At 38.8% G+C, this 22,494-nt stretch overlaps 1 protein-coding gene across 1 annotated transcript in view; it reads right to left on the reverse strand.

Moving 5' to 3' along the window:
- Positions 1–11,671, reverse strand: part of FSHR (follicle stimulating hormone receptor) — a 90,674-nt gene extending 79,003 nt beyond the window's left edge. The window contains exon 1 of the mRNA XM_088151484.1: positions 11,505–11,671. Within this exon, the coding sequence (XP_088007610.1) occupies positions 11,505–11,659 (155 nt within the window). The 5' untranslated portion in view covers positions 11,660–11,671. The remainder of the gene's footprint in view (positions 1–11,504) is intronic.
- Positions 11,672–22,494: the final 10,823 nt, after the last annotated feature.

Consider the following 22,494-nt stretch of genomic DNA (forward strand, 5'->3'; position numbering starts at 1 on the left):
TTGCTTACTCCAAAAGGGAGTAGCATGCTGGGTATATGTCCATGTATGAATAAAAGACACACCAGCATTTCTCAAGACATCCCCTTTTGAATAGCACTTACCATTAAAAAGTTACTCCGAAAGATTACCTGAAATACACTGTCTTACAATTTCTATCCATGGGATATAATCCGCCCTTATCTAATCCTCTATTCCTGGGTCTAATTGTGATGAAGCAAATGCCTCTTTGCCCTGCATCAGTTAATATGTAATTGCATTCAGGAGGTGAACCATTTATTTAGCTAGCTAATAGCTTTTTGTAGACCTCCATTAATTTCTTACTTCTTTTTCAAACCACCTAAGCCAGTGACCATCATCTCATCATACAGCAGCAGAATTTAATCTGCCAATTATGAATTCAGTGAAGAAGGATTTTTGTTTGTTTGTCAGAATTTGATGCCATTCATTTCCATCCAACTTTGATTATACTCTCAAACTGCAGTTTCATTACATATAATTGTTCTATATTGCTGTTTGTTTTTCTTTTTACCTTGGATCTAGTTTACAGATAGTGGAGCTCAAAGATAACGACTTGCAGACAGTACACAGCATCCTTAGCAACTCAAAATTATACCACTGAAATTCGGTGAAAAATGGCCAAACTTTGGATATGTTATTTCTGCCTGCTGTCTGGAATCTGCAGAATGGGAATGGTTTAACACTGGTGGACTTCCTATTACCATCACCACTCTTAATCCTTCTAACAGTTTTTTTAAAATTGCCCCCCAAAATAGTTCATGTCCCTTCTGGTGATGTCCTGCAGCCTTCCAGAAGATCAGAAGGTTGAGTTGCAGCTCTCAGCTCTTCAAATGTTGCCTACCTGGTCTAGCTGATGATGATGTAAGCTTGGTCAGGGAAGGAAGATAAACAGTGCACTGACTTTTTGTACTTAAGTAATCAAGAAGAATACAGCTTAGCTTTCCTTTTCTTCTGGCAGCTGAAACTATCCTAATGAATGCTCTTGTCCTACAGTTCACTTGAAATTTTGAGTTCCAAATTACCTGATTTCACTTTTGAAGAAGAATCAGGTAATGCATTAGAAATCCTTTCTTATTTTGTCTTTTATTTCTAACTGTTGTGCAGAGAGTTCTCCAGCTCATTTGCATTTTTCTTTTTACTAAGGATCCTCTTGATCACAATTTGATGAAATCAGACAGAATGCTTCATTAAGATTTTTTTTCTCCTATTGATATGCATACTGTTTTGTGTAAGGAGATGACACTGCAGTGATTATATGATCAATTATAGACCAAGATAACAGGAACTTCTTGATATGTTTTGCCATTGTACAGGATCATCTATGAGTATTATCATGATGTGATTATACATATGAAGAAACTCAGTGTGATCATATGAAGGCTGCTCTTTTGCAATATAGATATAGATACTGAAGGCTTTCAAAGCTGCCACTAATTAGCAGTGAAATCTTATACAGGCTACTTGAAAGTAAACCCTCCCAAGGTTCAATGGAACTGTGATCAATTTAGGATGGGATTAATTCTAACCCTGAAATTAATTCCAGATTTCTTTTCTGGTTAAACCAGAAATGGAATGAAAGGCAGAGATAATTCTAAAGGAATGAAAGGCAGCATTCTAAAGGAATATAAAAGAGGAAACTCACTTATCCCTACCTATGCTATTATCTTATATTCTATTTCTGATCTTCAGTGTCTGTGTTTAAGTAGCCAAAACAGCAACATCTATGTCCATCTATGCACTGACAAACCAAGAACCCTGAGAGTCACATCAATAAATTCAATAGAAGAATAAAAGGTTTTAGGGGGACCCAAACAACTGCAGGAGGACTGAGCATGGGAAAATGAACATCATGGAGTTGATGGAGTGATGAAGAAATATACAGGGATTTGTACGTGTCTTTTTCTCAATCTCTCTTTCTTTCTCTCTAGAAAGAGAACCAAGACAATTTATTGATCATATAAAAAGCCTGTAACACTACTCAAGTAAATAAATAAAGGGAGAGAAAGCGAGACAACCACTTATCATCTGGATGTATAAGTTCTTGATTCCCAGAATGAGAAGTGATTTTTCAGTGTCCACTGGATTGAAAGAAGGAACTGCCTATCAAAATCCATTGCCATGTTGTCTGAGTTGGGTGGCCATAAAAATGCTTTAAATAAATCAATAAAATCAATGGAAAATGCTTGTGTAGGGGAGTCCTGAAAATCACTTGGGAGGAGGCATAGTGCAGCTTATAATGAAGGAGAACATGGCTGGCTTACTGAAACAACAAATAAGTGTCAAAACATTTTCTAATCTCCAAATCACTGATTTTAAGTGTTTAACAAAGACTTTAAAGAAAAATAACTATGTAAATAAATAAACATTGCCCTTCATTCCTGAGGATGAAAACACAGTCTTCTATTTGTAGAGGCATTTTCTATCTGTGTTTTAATAACTGTTTGTTCCTTTTTTTGCCATTTGTCTTGAGCATTTGTTTCAAGGAACTTCCAAGAAGTACACCGAGTCCTTGTTCACTTACCCATGAGAGACACAAACTCAAGAAGCCCTGTGTTTCATTATGATAAGAGCGATGATAGGATGGAATTGTGCTATTTCAGGAGTTGCTGAAGTTGAGTGGCATTCATTCACTGTATTGGAAGACACTTCCACATTAAACCTGCCTTACAAGTAGAATTAAAGACTCAAAACAAACAAAAACATATATTTCTCTCCCAATATGTAGGCAGCTTATGGTATTATGGATTCCATTTATGCAAGGGATAATAGTCCTTGTGGATAGTGGTAATGACTAGCTTATATAAGGTTTATTAAAGCTGTACACAAATGACCTCTTGAAATTATTTCCCTGGCAAGTTATTTCCCTGGCAAAACATATTACCAAGTTTCTCTAGGAATAGGAATAAATCTTCTATATTCTTCAGGGACATACTGGCAGTAAAACTTTTTTGATGGCTTTACCAGTGATAACAACTGCCTTGGGAACTAGATACCTTTTCAAATGTTCCATAATGCTCTGGAGGACTTTGAGTCATTCTGTGGCTTCTCATATGAAAAAGGTGGTAAGGAGAGATGATGAAAATGAGAATGGAGTGACTGCAATGAGATACTTGCATTCAATGAGTTCTCAGGTTTTATGGACTTCACTTGAAATCCCCTTTTCCCCTTCAAGCTGTCCTCCCTCTTTGACCATTCTGGTGGTCTTCAAGCCACAAAAAATTGTTTTGGGGTTTGTCTCCTGGCAACTTTAGCAAAGGACCAATTTACCAAAGGACCAATTTAGTGAGAAGCTACCTTAGGCAGCAGATGTTAGGAAGCAGTACCAGCAGATCACTTTCTTTCCTTGGCAAGTCCCATTCCAGCACCCACTGGGGGAGATGTTGCAGAAGAGAATTTTTTATTTATTTTTTATTTATTTAATAGACTTGTCCCTGCCCATCTCCCCACAATGGGGGACTCTGGGCGGCTTACAACAATACATGCTTCCTGCTTCCAGTTGTCCTTGCAGGATTAGTGTACCATCTACAACACAGTACAATAATTTCTCTTGTTGTACTAGCCAGGAGATTTTTGCCATAGTACTAAGTCTTAGACTTCTTGTCTTGGAGGATTTCAGAGCCCATTGCTGAGTTTGCCCAGTCCAGAATCACTCAGGATTTCATGTCTGCCATGATGACCATGAACCTGGCCTCATACATGTAGCAAAGCACACACTGGATGTGTTGTTCTGTTTATTTGGTGCTGGTGATCTGAAAGTGGAGTTTTCTGTTACTCTGTTGCCATGGACATCATTCTCTTGTCAGTTTTAGACAGGCAGCCCTATAAATCTTTTTTAGGATAAAGGCATGGTTAAAATGATCCAACCCAAGAGCCTGATGGATCTGGATGGTTTTCTGAATGGGCTTCAGGAATTTCCTGCCTTGTGCGTCAGGGATACTATCAAAGCCCTGGATGATCTGTGGAATATGGAGATGGGTCAGGCTGTTGACACAATCACTTCTAGGCACCTCTTCCTCTAGCAGATCTCTTTATCAGCACTTTGATTTACCAGGGAGCTGAAAATAATGAAGTGGACAAGTAGAGGATTGTAGTGCAAATACAGAAACTCTTGTGATAAATGAGACCAAACAAAGAAAATGGATCTCTTTCAGACCCATGTGGAATCCTATTTTGTAGTAAAGAAGGCTTGCTTCTCTGCCTGCATTGTGTTTGCACAGAATAGCCCAGCAGTGCTTCCTGTATTATACAGCATCTTCTCCATTAAGATGTTGGGGGAGGGATGGAAGCTTGCTGTGAACAATGCTCATGGTTCTTTGCAAACAAAGTCAATCAGATTTGACTCAGTTTGGATCCCAGTATTGGGACAGGTCATAGGAGATAATTTGTTACACACTTCTCAGGTTCATATGGATTCATCTCAGTTTGTAGATCTTCAGCATATAGAGGATATAGTGGACAGGATATAGAGAATTGAGGGCAACCATTTCTCACTCAACCTTTGCCTTTCTTGGATGATTAGACTGGCCAGTGTGGGACTGGCCCCATTGTTATTGAGATGATTAATGCGTCCTTGAATGCAGAATGTGTCTCTGCATGCTTAAAGGAGGCAGCTGTAAAACATTTTTTGAAAAACCCTCTCTTGACCTAGAGGATCTTTCTAAGCCAGTTTCAAATATTCAATTTTGTGGTAAGGTGACTGGAAAAGTGGTGGCTTCACAATTCCAGTTATGCCTGGATGACTGATTTTCTGGAGCCACTTCAATCAGGATGTCATATGGGATACAGTTCTGCAGCTCTTTGTTCTCCTTGGAAGATGACCTATGTTGGAAACTAAATGGGTGGAGTCTGATCCTGCCAGTTCTCTTGGACTTCCTGGTGGCTTTTGATACTATCAGCTGTGGTATCCTTCTGAGGTCTCTGGCAGAATTAGGCACTGAAGACATGGTTTTGCAGTGGTTCTAGTCTTTTTTGTCAGAATGTGCCTAGAAAATGGTCCTAGGGGATTATTTGACACTTAAATCAATGACATGTGGTGTCTCACAGAGCTCTGTGTTATCCCTTATGCTGTTTAACATCTACATGAAACCAATGACGATTTGGAGTTTGGTTTGGGATGTAGTCAGCATGCTGATGATACCCAGCTCTTCTGCTCTGTACTTTCTAAGGAAAAATCAGTACCCTTGAATGTTGCCTACTTGACAGTGAGCTGAGTGAGGGAGAACAAGCTGAAATTCAATCCAGAGAAAATGGAGGTGCTACTAGTTAGGAAAAAAAATGAATTCTGGGATTGAGGTGAAGCTTGCTCTGGATTGGGTTACATTCCCCTAAGACAACATGGCTATTATGCCAACTGTGACCTACCTGAGCTGGTCAGACTTACGAACAGTTATTCACACCTTATTTACAACCTACTTTGACTATTGCAATGCACTTTGCATGAGGCTACCCTTTAAAAGTATTTGAAAATTCATTAGTGAAAATGGAGCAACCATGCTATTTACTGGTACAAGATACAGGGATGATCTGTGCCTAAATGAAAAATCTGCACTAGCTGATAACAACTGTCTACTGGGCACAATTTAAAATTGTTGACCTTTAAAGCCCCAAATGGCTTACCTCTCCTGCTATGAGCCTGTCCACTATGAGTCAACAGAAAAGATCTTTCTGAAGAGTCCTCTACCCTTAGAAACCAGACCATCAGGTATGTGGGAAAGAATCTATGATTTTGTTATTGTTGCAAATTGACTTGAGTGTTGGCATAAACAGAAAGGTGGCCTATAAATTCAATAATAAATAAAAAATCCACCTGCGATGATATCCTGACAGTAACAGGAGGTTTCCTGGTAACCTGGAATGACTGCCCCAATGATAATAGAAATAGTCCTGATTAAGAGGCTGGACAGAGAGGCAGCTGGCTCAGGCAGTGCATTCTAGCAGATATTGTTTCTGCATATAGTTGCTCTGTTTTGGATTGAATAATAGTAAGCAGGTGCTAAGTGAGTGGCAAACTAGCTTTGTCTGTAAATAATCCTGCTACCATTAGGTAGAGGCAAATGGTGACATTTACAGATACTGTAAGTGCAGATACTGTAAGACCAACCACAATTATCAATGGCTCCCAGTGTGGGAGGGAAAAAAAAAATCAGGAAGCAAAGTTTTTTGAAGGAGAACCCAAGACTGGCTTCCAACTTTCATCAAAGAAGTACTGGATTCCTCACAGGGCCAGTCTTTTGGAAGGAAATGTCCCAACCTGCACTTTGCAGAGGCAGCTGGCATAACTTCCCAGTAATAAATCTCCTTATAAGTGACTACCAGACTCTGCTATTTCAAGCAACAGGCTAGGAAGCTGACCTCTTAAGTAGATTTATTTGCCGAATGTCCTGGGTTCAAAATGACATGCATTTGTTTAATCTGAAGGCTTCTCTGTTGATGTCTGCAATGGATTACAAGACCTTGGTTGGTAGAGAAGTCTGTGTTGATGAATCAGTCTTATGATGAATATAATTACATGAAATATACCCCCTCCCAATTTTTAATGTTTCATAGATCAGACAGCAGAAATGATTGAACCAAACTGCCTGTAAAAATTCCTGGCAGATAAATTTAGATCTTTCAGTGTGCAATCTACTTTAAGGATGTGTCATCAGAAAGACAGTAATTTTTAAAGAATTGTTTCTCAAAGGTAAAACTGAGTGAGCAAATCAACATTGGATGTCTATATTCCAACTTTTTGTTTAGGCTTCCCATCACCCCTGTCTAGACTCAATAGTTACCAGACAAAGAGCGCCAACAATCTTCTGCAACCTTGATTGCTTGTGAAATTCATAAGAATATTTCAAACCAGTGAGGGCAGGAAACTTCTGTAATCTCTATCATTATTTTTTCCAGGGTGAAAACAGCGTTCTTAGCTCAGGCTGTCTTGTAAAACTTGGCCAAAAAGGAGGGATCTAACATATGGACTTGTTATTAGCAATGAAAACAAACTAATGGTATTGGGGGTGTGGGGGAGCAGGCAAAAAGGTACAAAGCACTTCTGGGGGCTGCATGAAAGGTTAACATTTTCTATTTAAGATTAGTCAATTTTCTTTCCTGGGGATCACTTGCTTCCCTTGCTTCACAGCAAAGAATGTGAGGAATTACTGTCCTTAGACCTTTGCAGTGCACCATGTTGGGGAAAATTAATATATGCTCTATTTTATCTTCTCTCTATGTTTCACCCATTTTTTCTTAAAGAAAGACCCATGTTCTTTGGATCTCCTATTTCATTATATCCTCACTATAGTGAGAATAGTGCCTGACCTTAGATTATCCAGTAAGCTTCTTGGCTCAAAAGGCATTCCTGCATTTCTCATATTCAACATCTGGCATCTACCATTATACCACTCTATTATATTGATTATATTCTCTCTCCTGCATGCATATTCTCCTCATATTTACAGCATACATGTGGTACATAGTCAGTTTCCTGTTCTCAGGTGATATCTTTGCAATAATAATGCTAGGTCTTCTAAGTTTTATTTTATAGCACACTAGATAGCAATAAGTTAGCAAGGATTTGGAATGAACTTGTTTTTGTACCAGAAATTATTCTTGTATCTGAATATCTGAGATATGAGACCTATAAAAGCACATGAGAGCATAGATGTATCTGATTATAGCAGAACTGAAACCTGTAAGCCAAAGTCAAACTACATCATGTTTTAGCAAAATGTATGAACTCAGTCACTGAAAAAGACAACGCTATTCTGTAAAATAATCTATCCATTTTGTAATAAGCTATTGCCCTTTTCAGTTATTCTCTGTCATTCTCTGCTCAAAGTCACTGCACAAACTGGTTGGTTTAATTATACCATTTGTGACACACACATTTTGACCAGTATCTTCACTACTGATTTTTTATAGAAGTAATTGATTTGTTAAAATCTTATTTAATAATCGGAGCAAAATGCTGGGAAGATTTTTGCTACATCTCCACATTATTCTCTGAGTACCTAAACACTTTGATGTGTGAGGCAAGCCTGTGAACTCAGATTTAAGTATTGTCTTCAGTGGGATTTTTTCCCAGCATCTGATGGTTGGATTTACTTAATTTGGGTAGTACACTTGTTTACTAAATTAACCCATTTTATAAGCCACACATACATATACATAAAACCTTCACCTCAGTTACACCTAACCAAGCTTAGTGTGTTAAACAAGTGGACGTGCTAGGCCTTTCACTGATATGCAAACCCAGCCAAAGAATTGCTTTCAACAATATTCATGCACAAATGGAGCAGACACTGAAGGTAGGAATGATTCCTGCTGCAGCCCTTCTTAACCGTCCAACTCTGTTCAGCAGGCTAAGGAGCTCAACTAGAAAATGTTTATGGGGCATATGGGGTGATTCAAGAGAGAAGAGGGAAAGGAAATCCTATTCCCTTCCTGCATGATTATTTGATTCCTTCATTGAGCAGGGGATTGGATTTAATTGAATTAAACACCCTTTTTGAACCCCATGATTCTATGTTGAATATGGCCTATCATTCTATTAAATCCCTAGGGCAGTGTTTCTCAACCTTGGCAACTTTAAGATGTGTGGACTTCAACTCCTAGAGCTGAGAAACACTGCCCTAGGGTCTAACATACCTGTCCAGGCATTGTGGGTATGGCATTCCACAATGTTCTTGAACTCTCAGAAGACACTGAATCAATGCTTATAAAGCTCCTCAAAAGGTTTTTGCCTAAATATTTTGGCACGTTTACGCAGGTTTTCTGCCTATTAGGAGTTTGATTAATGGGCACTTTTTATCTTTTTCTTTCATCCATCTGCTTTTTTTCCAATTTTGGATTCTTGACTGAATAGTTTCACATAAGAACAGCTGAGAGGAACAGATGAGAAGAATAAATGTTACAAAAGAGACAGAGTGCATGCTGCTGCTGAAGTTTAGTCTCAAACAAAATCTAAAGCAGATTTGTGATTATTCCTCAGGTAAAAAGACCTAGGAAGACCAAAAATGGAATTGCTAGCATAATTTTTACAAGGACAGAAATGAGGAGGATGTTTTGCCCATTTCTACAGTATGACCAAGATTTTGCCTGAAGCAGAATGTGAAATGAATTTTCAGGTTCTTCCTCAAAAAAAAATTTTTTTTGAATGATAGAACTAGAGCATTGGTTTACTGCCAAAAAATGAAAAGGTAAAGATGCCCTTGAGTCAAGCTTGACTCCCAGTGTTTACACGAACACAACCAGGCAGTTTTTTTGGCAACTGTACAAGGTATTTGGCAGTGCCTTCCTCCCAGATATTTTTTCAATGTTCCTGCCTAACAGTCTGAAAGAGTGACATAAAAGCAAAATAACAGTTAATGGATACAGATGGGATCTGAAACAAAACTCTGAAATATGGGGAACTCCTGTTAAGGGTTTCAATCAACTCATGAGCCCTGTCCTTTCCCAGGATATTCCAACCACTTTTCTGCTTTTTTCACAGCCCCCACAACAGTCAATGCTACTTTAAAAGGGAGCTTGTCTTTCAGTCAATATTAGCTGATGGTTGGGCTTATTTTGGGCAGGGGCTTAGTCCTGTTCTGGGACAGTGCTTAACTAGGGTCCCCAATAACCAGTTGATGCATTCCCTCTCGTGATCTTGTTTTATTTGTGTTTATTATTTTTAACTGGTTTCACACAATGTTTTAATTGGTGATTTTATTGTATGCCACCCAGAATCACTTCATGTGAGATGGACAATTAAAGATATAAATGTTTGACTGTAAGCTGCCTCAGTTATGGAGAATGGGGGGTGGGATAAGATAAAGGCAATATTATGAGGACACAGCAGAAAAAGAAGTTACTATGGAGTGTTGGTGCCATGGTTAGGCAGAAGTGAGGAAAGCCCCTGAAAGAATATTTGAGCTGCCCTGTATCACATTTCTCCATAAATGCCATCTGATCACATAGAAAGACATATATGACAGACAGCATCTAGCATCTAACCTTTGCCTTAATATACTAGTTTATACTAGAATAATCTAGTTTCCTTGAATGTAGCTAAATTTTGTTACACTGTTTGTAAAATTGTAAAATTAGGCAGATGTTGACTCCCCACTGATGATCCCACCAATTTGCAAAGATATCATTATGTTTAGCTTTATTTCATTTTAATGCATTTTAATTCATTTTAAGGAATTTTTCAATGTACTTTCTGGTTGTGGTTCTGGTCTGTGACCGTAATAAAGATGATTCTACTAGTTTTATAACTGATGGAATTTCATTCTGAGGGGTGAGTCTAACTTGCACACTGAAGTAGCGCAGCCGGACACAAATTTACTAAGATATGATCTCTCTACCAGTTTACCTTCAGTTCTCTCACAGGCTGTTATTTGCTTTTGCCCTTACTTTCATGGAAGTATGATATTTTTATTATATCTTTGTTTAAGGAAGAAATCTTCATGTCTAAATTTTGTGCTTTCTACTTTGTGGTACATGGTTGCTTTGATCTTTTCCCAGAGGAAGAATCCACAAATTCACTTACAAGGTCTCTTCTTTGTAAAGATCCCAATAATCCTGTAAAATTTCACTGATGTATGGCAACTCTTCTGCAATTACAACTACATCATGTGGTTTGTTAAGACTGTCATGTTAGACCCACTTACTTGGGACTAAGCCCCACTCTAATGGCTTGAACTGTGTCAAGCAAATTTGAATGGTATTAACTCTTTTTGTACCTTCACAGATACGGGCACATATTTGTTCTCTGCATCTTTAGTAGGCAGACTGAGAAACTTTTATTTTTGAGATGGAAGAAATATCATTGTTTTTAATGTAGCAACAACACAGTTAAGCACTGGTGCTCCAGGAGTGAGTGGGAGCAATTTGTAAATTGCTTCATGTCTGTGCAAAATGAATGAGAACTTTAAGAAACTCTCCTGCTGTGGAGAAATCCAAGCCGATGAACTGTCTCATTTATTCTCATTAGCTGTTCTTCACAAGGACCATTTGCTCCACTGACTTTACTTAAGAGTCACCCCGCCTTTTTATGAAACTCCACAAAGTACTGTGTGATCCTAACACAAACCACCAGGTTCATGCCAAGAAACCTATAACTTCTTCCTGCAGTAGTGACCATTGCCAGATCTCTAGCTTCTTAGCAAGCAGATGTGATCTGTTCAGTTTCAATTGCACTGAAGTACAAGCTTTGGAGAGGAAGTGCTGGGTGTTTTAATATAAATTATTTTGAAAGCATCCACTGCTATCAAGGGAAACTTTGTTTAAAACTTCTGCCTGAGGTGGCTTATCTTTGCTCTGCAGCTGCAAAATGCCATGGGAATGAACTTCAAGGGTTGCAGTGCTCCTGGAAGAATCAGCAGTCGCCCAAATGCCTCCACCCCACACAAAGACATTGAAAATGTTCATCAGACCTATCAAATGAGAAGCTGACCCAGAAACAAGAACAAAAGCTGCTGTTGACTTGGCTGCTTTTTGTCTGCTTCTCTTTTTTTACTCACAGTTCAGTGGAATTCCTGGGGATGTCCCGTGGTACATAGGTCACCTCACTCTCCTGACAGATGAATGCCATTCTGTCCGAGCACTGACAGAGGGGATGCTGGCACCCCGAGCAAGCCCCCAAGAGGAGCCACACGCTGAGAAAAAACAGAGCCATGCTTGCTTCTATGTTGCCCTAACCTCCCTAAGCAACTGGAAGATAAGCTCCTCCTGCCTCCCACCATCACTCCTTTCCCTGAGGATCCGCCTTCAAGATTCGTGGTGAGTCATGTGATGCCCAAGGAAGGACATCTCTCTGCATCAGGGTTTTCAGTTCATCAGAGTCTCAGGAAAGGTGGGGTTACCATGTGTCTGCCTCTGCTTCATGTGGTCATCATGTACCTTTTGTACTCTAGTTCTGGATGTTCAGTGTCAGTGACAAAACTTAGCATGCTGAATATATTCAGAGTAGTTTTCTTTGCTGACATGCATTTGTACTTGCTCCCTGTAACCCAGAGTAGACTGAGTTTCTTTATGGCAGGGCTGGGCAACAGTTCTTAGGCCAGGTGGAGTGCCACAGGTGTATTTTCCAAAGTGGGTAGGGCCTGACTAAAAATTAAATTTGATTAAATTTAAATCCAAGTTTAATTAATTGCAGTACATTTGATTATTCCCCATGGAGTTAAATCTAGAGCCCTGCTGTCACATTGCCAATTACAATTCAGCGGGAACCTTTGATGATGCTCATGGCTTGGAGCCTCCAAGCCATCAAGGGGCCACATGTTGCCCTGGGACCTCAGGATGTACTCCTCTGCTTTATGGGATCACCACATTTCCTGACCAGGGGTTTCTGTTCGGTAAAAGAATATGGAAGCAGCTCTGTTTTTCTCATGTTTTTAGAACCTAACATAGGAAATTAATGTCAGGAGAGGAAATAAAAAGGAGCCTGAGGAAAATTTATGGACATGATAACACAGACGAGGGACTCAGAAGCACAGTGAAAGAGAAAGCAAAGCAAAACCTCTGAGGAAGGGAAATTGCCAATAACAACCACTTTTCATGGGAATTTAGGAAACTTCTTTACAAGTATGTGGTCCATCTAGCCAGCCAGGAATTATGGGAGTTGTAATCCAACTCATCTGGGCTGGGGAAGGCTGATCTATTTCAATATTTTATGTACTGATTTGCAGAAGCTCCCCCAAGTCTCATGCAGAGATTTTTCTTGTTACCATCCTCAGAAAAACTTTTTAATCAGGAGATACAGATTCCTAAAACCAAGCATCTGAACCAGAGGCCCTTGTTGATTTAGGCCTCTTATAAACATATCAGGATAAGGGAGCAGCTTGGGGATTGTTCCACTTTGGAGAGGGTTTTTCTGAACCAAGCAAGGAAATTAAATAAACATTCATTCAAGTAGAAAACTAGCATGTGATGGTGAGGACTAGGTTCAAACTCTTCTCCTCGGAATCTACTTTTTTTTTTTTTAAAGTAAGATAAGTAAACATTACGTGAAGCATCTCTTTATCACCTCCGCTCATATTTAAGTCACTCAGTCCAAACACATACTGGTTTATCATCTCATCTTGCATTTGTGTGAAGTCCCTTGCTGAGGATCAGCTTTCAGGTCATACTTAATGAAAAATGCTCCATAAATATTCTTTGACATAATGTGGTAAGCCATTCATTTCAAAGTTTGCCAAGTATTTTGGCAATGTGTATAAGCAAACAATGTGTAGGCACATAATAAACTCTTTTGTTTTCTCTGACCTGAAAGTGATCTAGTTGCTCTTAAACAAAGAAAGATCACTCCTGGCAAAAGTACCTTCCATGTTACTTAGGTGCTAAGAAGAGTTATTTAGTTAAGACTTAATACATAGTGGTATTCAAGGAAACTTCAGGCTGAAGGGAGGGAGGGGGAGGGAGTGGGAAACTCCATAGAGCTATGATGCAACGGTGATGAACAGATATTAAATCAGGAAATAATTCCCCAAGGTTGAAATGCAATTGTTGGGGCATAGGTTTGAAGGTCATCTTGGACCTTTGAGATCATTTTAATTCTCCTTTTTTATTCAGACAGGGAGCAATTTAGATTCTGCATTGTTTCTAGTTAAATCACTTGGAGGCCGAATGGCAGGTAGGCTACAGGTGTATACAATTAGAAGTTGGGGTAATGGAACAGGGAAAGTACACTTTTTAAAAATCAAACAGATTTTTGATTCATCAATTTTTAATTCTAATTTTTAAATTAAAAGTTGTAAAACGTTTATGAGATCAAATGGGGGGGGCAGATGAAGGTTGCATTTACTTTTAAAATATATACTTATTTATTTTATTCATTTCATTCAGTTTAGGTGCCACCTGACTTCAAACTGAATTGGTGGCTCACAATATAAGAAGCAATAAAAACACAATACAAAACAAATGGGGGATCTGGTTGTTCAAAATAAAAACAAGGGGCTCCAACCAGCCTAACTCAAGGCCTGGGTGGCAGATTACTGCCTAATTATTGCCTCTATCACTGCCTAATTTTTAAAAAGCTTGGCATGTTTACAACAACACAGGACTCCTTCAAGATTAGAAGTTTCTTCCTGAGAACTTCCTGGGATGGCTATGTGACCATTCACGTAGCTTCTTGTTCTCAAAGAATCCAGTGTTAGTATAAGCAAGCCAAAGAAACACCTCATATATTCTAAATGTATTGTCATTCTGTCTGCTCCCGCTACAGATTTTTTTTCTTGGAAAGAATGAATCTTTGTAATCTTTAGTAAGGATCACTTGCTGTCCTAGGACCATAGATTGCCTGCTTCTGACAGTGAATAAAGAACAGGCAAATTATTGCTCTCATGCGCAGTTCCTTCAGGTATCTAGCCGGTTACTGAGGAACACAGGATGTTTTACTAGTTAAGCTTTTAGTTTGATCTAATAGGGATTTTCTGAACATGGTATGGTCAAAACATGCCGTCTGTACCAGCAACTGAGGAAGAAAAAAAAAAGTCAAGCCAACCACTCTACCTTATCTGCAGAAACAGATTCTTCCCACCTACCACTTGACCATGACTTCTAATTTTTTTTCCCATACCTGATCCTTCTGTGGCACTCCACCTGGCCTATTAAAGATTGATAAATATGGCATTGAGGGAGACTCAAACAATTTTCCTTGAATTGTTTCTTCCTCTAAAGCTTAATAAAATAAATAAATACAAATGGCAAATAAACATTTGCTAAATTCTCCTCAAAACTATGTAAATTAGGAATCCCAATAGTGAGCTGATGAAAAAGAAGGAAAAATGAAAGTGTTGTGGGATTACTGAAGACTATTTCTGTTGATGGAAGGCAGTGAAAGAAGCCTAATTACTTGGCAAGAATTAGAAGAATCTAGTGAGGGCAGTTGAAGTAGGAAGCTTCAATGTTGGCTAAAATGGGAAATAAAAAACAGAAATTAGAGTCAGCTATCCATTGTGAGAGAATAGTTGGGATATGAGTCGATCTGCAAGCTTATGGGAAAAATGGAAATATCAGCTGAGGGTCATTAACAAGATATTGTTAATGTTGTTATTTGTTTATTTATGTTTTGGGCATTTATCGTTAATACTGGCATTGCATTACATTATTTTTTTTTTAAAGGTCTGTGAGAGGAAATGTCAGATAAGTAAGATACAACCTTGAATTAAATGTCATAAGAATATATTCAACCTCCTGCCCATGCTTCTGAATTTCCCAAAGATATCCAGCTGCCCATTGTCTAACTGAAAATGCTGGACTACATTGGTCCTTAGTCTGCTTCAGTGAGAAATGCTGCATTGGCTATGTACTAACTAACCTCACACTAACCTTTGTATACAAATTCAGATAATTGAAAACCTAATGTTTTTAGCTAATGGAATGATGCTCTAGAAAACTAAGATAGTATGGTCTCTTGGACAGCTTAAGAGCCAGTTAAATGGCTGTGTAAGTGTCTTTTAAATTTAGTAGCAGAGTCCCAAGCTTGTGCCACCAATCAGCTGACTATTAGTTTGATAGGAAAATTCAAACAACAAGAAGCAGCAATTGAGGAAGACAGACCACTTGTAGAGAAGATGGCCTTGAAGAAGGAATGCAACAACCATTATGAAAATATGAGCTTAGCCTGGTGTATTGGACAGTAGGAGTAACCTTGAGGAACAGGAGGAAGAGCTGGAACCAAGACAACAGTCAGATAAAAGAAATCTGGGCATAAATGTAATTTGAGAAAATGTTTCAGACATGACCCTCCCTAGTTCTCATGAAGATAAAGAGGAAGGGAGGGGGGAAGTGCATTCAGACTTGCAAGATTTTGTTACTGTAACCTTATAATAAAAATGTTAGCATTCATAACTCTGGTTCCCTATCTGGTATATCTTAAAGTGCTGAGATCTGAAAGGATAAGAGGGGGTAAGAAAGAAAATATAGTATAAAAGAGAGGAAGAGAATCTCTGTCATACTTTCAAGACTCTGTTATTATACCCTATAACAATAAAATAGAATTCCAGAAGTTGTAGTGGTGTGTTTCCTAACCTGGTCTACAGTACTTCAAAGCACTGATACCACCAGCAACGGTGGAAGAAAGGAGAAGCAAAAATCAGAGAAAACCTTGAAGTCAAAGCACAAACAGGAGGAAGGATGGGAAGCAGTGTGTTTGGAGATCGAACTGGGACCAAATCCTGAGGAGACCAAAAGAATAAACTCTGGTCTAGCAAATATGAGCCAAAGAGAAAGACTTCTTGGAGTTGAATTTATCTGTGTAATTTCCTTGGCAACAACATAGAAGTAGTTTGCCATTGTCTTCTCCTGGGATGTTTCTTTTTCTTACTTTTTCAAATTATTCTACAGTCCCAAGATTTATGCTGGTCTCCCATACAAGTACTAACCAAGCCTGTTCATGCTTAGCTTCTTCAAGATCAATGAATTTAGCTAAGTGTTGCTACCAGCAGTCATGAAGTAAAGAAGACACTTTAGCTGATCAAACTATTATTCTATGAAGAAGTGAACCTACTTTACAAAGTGGCCTGCCTAAATTCAAGCTTCACTTTGTCCATGTAACCTAGGATTAGAAGGAAACCATTTGACTTTGTAGGAAAACCATGGTAGGAAATTCCACAGAGTTAGAAACAATCTGGCCAATTTAAGTGAGGATTGGACCATTTCCAATGAGTTTTTTTTTTTACCTCACAGTTTTTAAAACTGAATTAAGCAAACATAAACAAATCTGATTTTCTTCTATGATATTATCTGGATTTTGTGTAGTTACCAATCTACTTTTTGTACCTTCTAAAATTTGCTTTTGATTGTATCTTGCTAACCAAATATACAAATGAATGACAATATAAATGGAACCCCTTACTCCACAAGGTAGAACCAGATTGTTACTAGCAAAGTGATGGTGATGTTCCCATGGTTGATCCTGATTGTCCTCTATTAAGCCTCACTCTATGATACTTCACACTGAGTAAGTACACTTATGACATCTGTCTCCAACCAGAGGCTGTCCACCTGTATTGGTGTGATGGAATGTATCTATGAAAAGAAGGGTGATGTGGTGGATAGCAACAGAAAGCAAGGCTATCAGGAAGGAAGGGGTGCATTCCAGGAAGGGAAAGGAGACAAAAGACAACACAGTCCAGAGGTGCAGCATGGGAGGTTCAGGATAGCCGCTCCCTAGAATCTTCCAGGGTATATCCACTAGTTGCAGTAGTATAGATTTAGTCTGGCAAGATTCTGTCTATATGGTATAAGCAATAAAAGAACTGGATTTGGATGAACTGTTTCCTTGCTGTTCTTGGATTGGGCCTGACAATTGGGGTTGCAGTCTGTACCTGGCTCTACCTCAACATACAGGATGTGCCTTCCTCAAACAAAGACCTTATGGAATGGACATTTAAGTGTTCTAATTGGATCCAGCCATAGGATTGCTTCTGTCATTACTTTTAGTACAATCACAAACATGACCAACCATTAGTAGAATTTTACATTGCAGCAAAATGGCAGTGCTTCTTCAACACAGCCTCGGGTGATCTGGATTCTTTTGCTCCACTGTAGCTTGCTCTGAGGTATTTGCAGAACATTGTGAGGGGACATGGTCAGAAAGAAGGAAGCAATAAAGCCAGTCCCTTCCACTGTGTCATGTAAAGGAGGTATGCATGGAGAAGCACATCATTTCTCCTGATATCTTGCTGTATGTTTGTGCTCCCTGCATTCACTTGCCATGCACTCTGTACTGTCTAAAAATAACATACATCTCCTCTGTACTTGACCTTGCATGGCTTTAGACAAACCAGATCTGCATATGAAAAAGAACTGCTCCAAATGAACCAAGACATAAAATATTCAGAGAATCCTTCTGGGAAATGTAGCCAATCTGGATGGTTCATTAAAACAGGAAAACATAAGGGGGAAATGGGAAAGAAATATAACATCTACTGAAGTTTCAAAATGGGATACAAAGTTCCAGCACTGTTTTGAGGAGAATAAGCTGAGATGACTCAGGTCATTGACTTTATTTACCAGGAAAAAACTAGAAAGAAGATACAGCAGGAAGAACATGATCCATGATCTATTTTTTTCCACACCCGGAGCTCTGGCATGCTCTCAGGATTGGGGGGAGTTCAGGCATTTTTATCTCCTCTTCCAATGTGATCGCACAAGTGGTGGTCTACTAAACCTACTTTGATCCCATAGTTATTGTATGCCTGAAACATAAAGTCAGTGGGTTGGAATCAGACTTACTCTAACTGAAAGTAGACCCATTGAAATAAATAAGCTATTTTTTTTTAATGGATCTAACTCAGCGTTTTGCTTTTGAAAATGGTGAAGACAAAGCATAGTACTTGTCAATGCTTTTATATGCTATTTTAGCCTGTTCATTTTTATAAAACAGGGTTGCTGTTTGTCCCAGTGTTGTCTCTAGACAGGGTAACACTGTCCCTTGAAGGAGCAGGTCTACAACTTATGGGTTGTCCTAGACTCACAGCTACTGTTACCTGGGTGGGTGAAGGCTGACACTAGGAGTGACTTTGCTGAACTATGGGTGTGTACCACTTGTGGTCCTACCTGGAGTGGAAAAATTAGCCACAGTAATTCATCCTGTCATCACCACTTGCTTGGATTACTGCAATACAGTCTACAAGGAGCTGCCTGTGAAGACCATCTGGAAGCTGCAGGTTGTTGGTTTCCAGTGACATCTGAGGGCAATTCAAAGTGTTGCTTTTGGCCTATACAGCCCTTTATGGCTTGGGACTAGATAGCTCCAGACTATATTCCTAAACCAGAATCAATCTGGCTGACTTGATTGTACCAGGAATAGCTGTTGTTGGTACCCCACTTTCACAAAATGAGGGCTCCTGGAGTACAGGGTCTCTTCTTTTCATTGGCAGTGTCTGCTCTTTGGAACAGCCTCCTAGCTGAGGTCAGGCTGGTTCCCTCTGGGGGTGTCTATTTCAGAGAGATACTGAAGACGTGGCTCTTCCAAAGAGCTTTTGTGTCATGACCTGCTGCCATATGGGGTTTTGATCTGTTGTTGGTTTTGTTTTCACTTTCGGTTTGGGATATCATTTAATTATGATTTTCTTATTGATACTTACCGCAGACATTTTATGTAATGTATATTTGCCTGTAACCCTGTTGGTCCTGCTAGATCATAGTAGGTTACAAATCAGATAAATGCATAAATCACAACTTTATACATATAGTATTATTTTTAATCTCTTAGAATTACATTACTTTAATTGTTCATTTGTTAAAGTCACATTCGTTTTGATAAATTAGTGTTTCTTTTCTTTTCTTTTTCATATTTTTGTTTTTACTGTTATCCAACCAACTGTTGTAAAGTATATTGGATATATCCTCCCCATCCACCAATATGTTTCTTTCATGGTGCAGAATAAAGGAGGGATCACCTGGTGTCATACTTCCCATTTTTCTTCTGCTGCTGCTATGTTCATTAAAAGGTTAAGATTAGAATAACCAAATGCCACTCCCTTGGGGACTTTTCATACTAATTATCCAGACAATTGTTCCCTGTGACTCAGGAAAGTTCTTTGCCTCTTGGTATATAAATATATAAGATATGTAGATAATGTAGATTCTTGCCTGTTGTTCATGTCTCTCACTTTCCCTGCTTTTGGCTGCCTTTTATCCCATTTTTGCCAATTAGCTATTTTTGATATTTGTTGATATTTAATATATAAACAACAAGCTATACATTTTTGCTAGCTGAACTGAGTGGTGTGGTTGCTTTTTTTATTCTGGATATAGAGATCGGCTGGGAGTGTGCTGGATGCAAACTAAACAGGAAATTACCCACAGGAATTTTCCAACAGGGCAAAAGAGTCTTCTTAAGCTGGCTTTTGATTTGGATTTGTGTTTTAATTTACCTTATAGATGCAAAACTTATTTCAGATTATATAGCAAACTATTTCTTACTGCACATTGACTTCTTCAAGTGGTCTTTTTATTGGCCTGGTTATGATGTGGTCTTGCTTACATGACTAGAAGTACAAGGAAAAAACAAAGGTGGCATTGATTGATTTTTGCTTTCTTGTTTTCCATGATCTGTTACAGAGTTTCACTTGTAATTCTAAATATGGCCTATCTTTAGCTCTTAAAAAATTCACAGAGTTTTGCTAATCAGGTTAGGTACCGCATCCAACATTTCTTTTCTAGGGCAGCCTACACAGAATTCAAAAATGGGAAATAAGCCCAATTAGTCCTAGGATTTTTGAGAAATCAGTCTTTGTGAAGTCCAGTATGAACTGGCCTCATCTCCCCTTCTTGGCCTAACGTGTGTGTTGGAATGTAATCATTGTACTGTGATTACCCCCATCATGTTTCTTAGCTTAAAAATCTATATGGGTAAGATTTCCTGAAAGAAAGAACACCGAAAACCACAATTCTATGCCATAATTGTTTTTGTCGTTTCCTATAGCGAGATTTTTATACAGCCTACACACAAGACTCAGAGCAGTGTCCAACTATGAAACAAACAGTTAAACTGTTATTCTAAATGGTAAAACTAACTAATCAATCATTAATTAAAAACACTAGAGTCACCCCAACATATTAAATGCCTACCTAAAAAGTAATGTTTTCAAACTCCGAGGAATGCCAGAGGTTTAGAGGCCATGAGCCCATTAGGGGCCTCATATTCTATAAAAGTGGGGCCCACCACACACAGAAGCCCTCCCTTCTGGCCAATGCCCTTCTTTCCTCTTGCAGGGAGGGGGGATCTTCAGCAGGCTGTCCCCAGATATCCATACCGAATGTGTAGACTGATATGGGCTAAGATGGTCCCTGATATAATTCATTGTTATTATTTGATATGAGGTACATGCAATGAAAGCCAGTTTGGTATAGTGGTTAAGGCACCAGGCTAGAAACCAGGAAACTGTAAGTTCTAGTCCTGCCTTAGGTACAAAGCCAGCCACTCTCTCAGCCCTAGGAAGCAGGCAAGGGCAAACCATTTCTGAAAAACCTTGCCAGGAAAACTGTAGGGATTAGTCCATGCAGTCACCAGGACTCAACACTGACTTGAAGGCAGCAAAACAATAACAAAAACAAAAAACCCCATGCAATGAAAGCAATGCACAATTTTCCATAATGGGGAAAAAACAGCAATGAAATTTAGAGACACAATATTAATTTCCTGACTTATTTTCCAAAAGCCAGCTTATTCCACTGATTTAGTGGCTTCTGGTCAGTTTTGCATTTCTATTTATAATGGCAAATGCTTCCCTTTTGCCTGGCTTTTCAATGTTCCCATAATTTTGCAACTAGTCTTTGCAAATGCATCGGGGTTGCTCATTGTCTATGTCATTAGCAAGCTTGTCACTAATGGACTGTTTGACCTTCTACTCCTGCAGGTTGAATGGGAAAGGAATTGTACAGAATGCACAGCTGCAAATTTAGGAAAGCTATCTTATTTTATTTTAAGTTATTGTTCCTGAGTAATAATTAGAAAAAGAGAAACTAAATTAGAAAAGCAATACTCACTTTTTGCCCAAAGTTATCTTAGTTCTTATCCCATCTAGGCACCTTTTAAGACAGCATTTTAAAGCACATTCTTAGGATATTGTTTAAAAAAAATTTCAAAGCAAGAATAGTTATATAGAGCACAATTTATAAAGGCTGGGCAATCTGGGGCTTCTCAGATTGAAGAAGGCAGATATAAGGAGTTGCTTTACTTGATCCCGGAGTATAATTCCCATTTACATTGATTGGTAATGTCTTCCTAGATACATCCATACTACCCTCCCATGGGATTTATTTCTATTCATTTAAGATGGATCCGTTAATGCTAGATGAAATAAATAAATAGAGCTTCTACAATGCAGAAGCAGTATGTTATACAAGAGGCACACAGAACAATAAGCCACTTAAATCAGCAGAGCAGTAGAATCCCATAAATCTCTCCTGAGAAGGAAGCTCCATTGGGCTTAATAGGATTGAAGCTGAGGTACATAGGTAGAGGAGTGCCATTTGCAGCCCATGTCTCGTACCCATTTATCTGGGGAATAAAACCTATTGAACTGAAGGAGGTTTATTTCAGAAGAGATGTACCTTGGATTACGTGTTAATTTGTGAGCCATGCATTTAGGATTACAAATTCAAATATAAGGGGAACTGCAGGTATTTGAAAACAAATAAATATTAAGGGTAGGGTGGGGGGGGCGGCTGCTTCCTTCAGTTTTGTTATCTGGTAAGCTCTCGGGGTAATTTAATGTCCAGATCAATAACCCATCTTCATTTTCCATCTGCAAATAAGTCAGGAAACTAGGGTGCTGGAGGGGAGGGGAAGACATTTTGCTCAGTGCAGCTGTTTAGCTGCTTAGCTGAACACAACCCAGCTGCCGTATATTTGGCCCTGTCAGAAAAATGGCAACCTCCCATCCAGGAAAGAAAAGTAGCTGATTTATGGAGCTCCAGGCTAGCCATGATACATAGTCAATGAGCTGCATTCAGCTTGATGAGTAACATGGTGTGCTGCTATGTTTGGTAGGAAAA

The sequence above is a fragment of the Python bivittatus genome, unplaced genomic scaffold (genome assembly GCF_059951505.1).
Source record: "Python bivittatus isolate LINGU-HERP-01145 unplaced genomic scaffold, Pbiv_v1 ctg000020_np1212, whole genome shotgun sequence".
NCBI lineage: Eukaryota > Metazoa > Chordata > Lepidosauria > Squamata > Pythonidae > Python > Python bivittatus.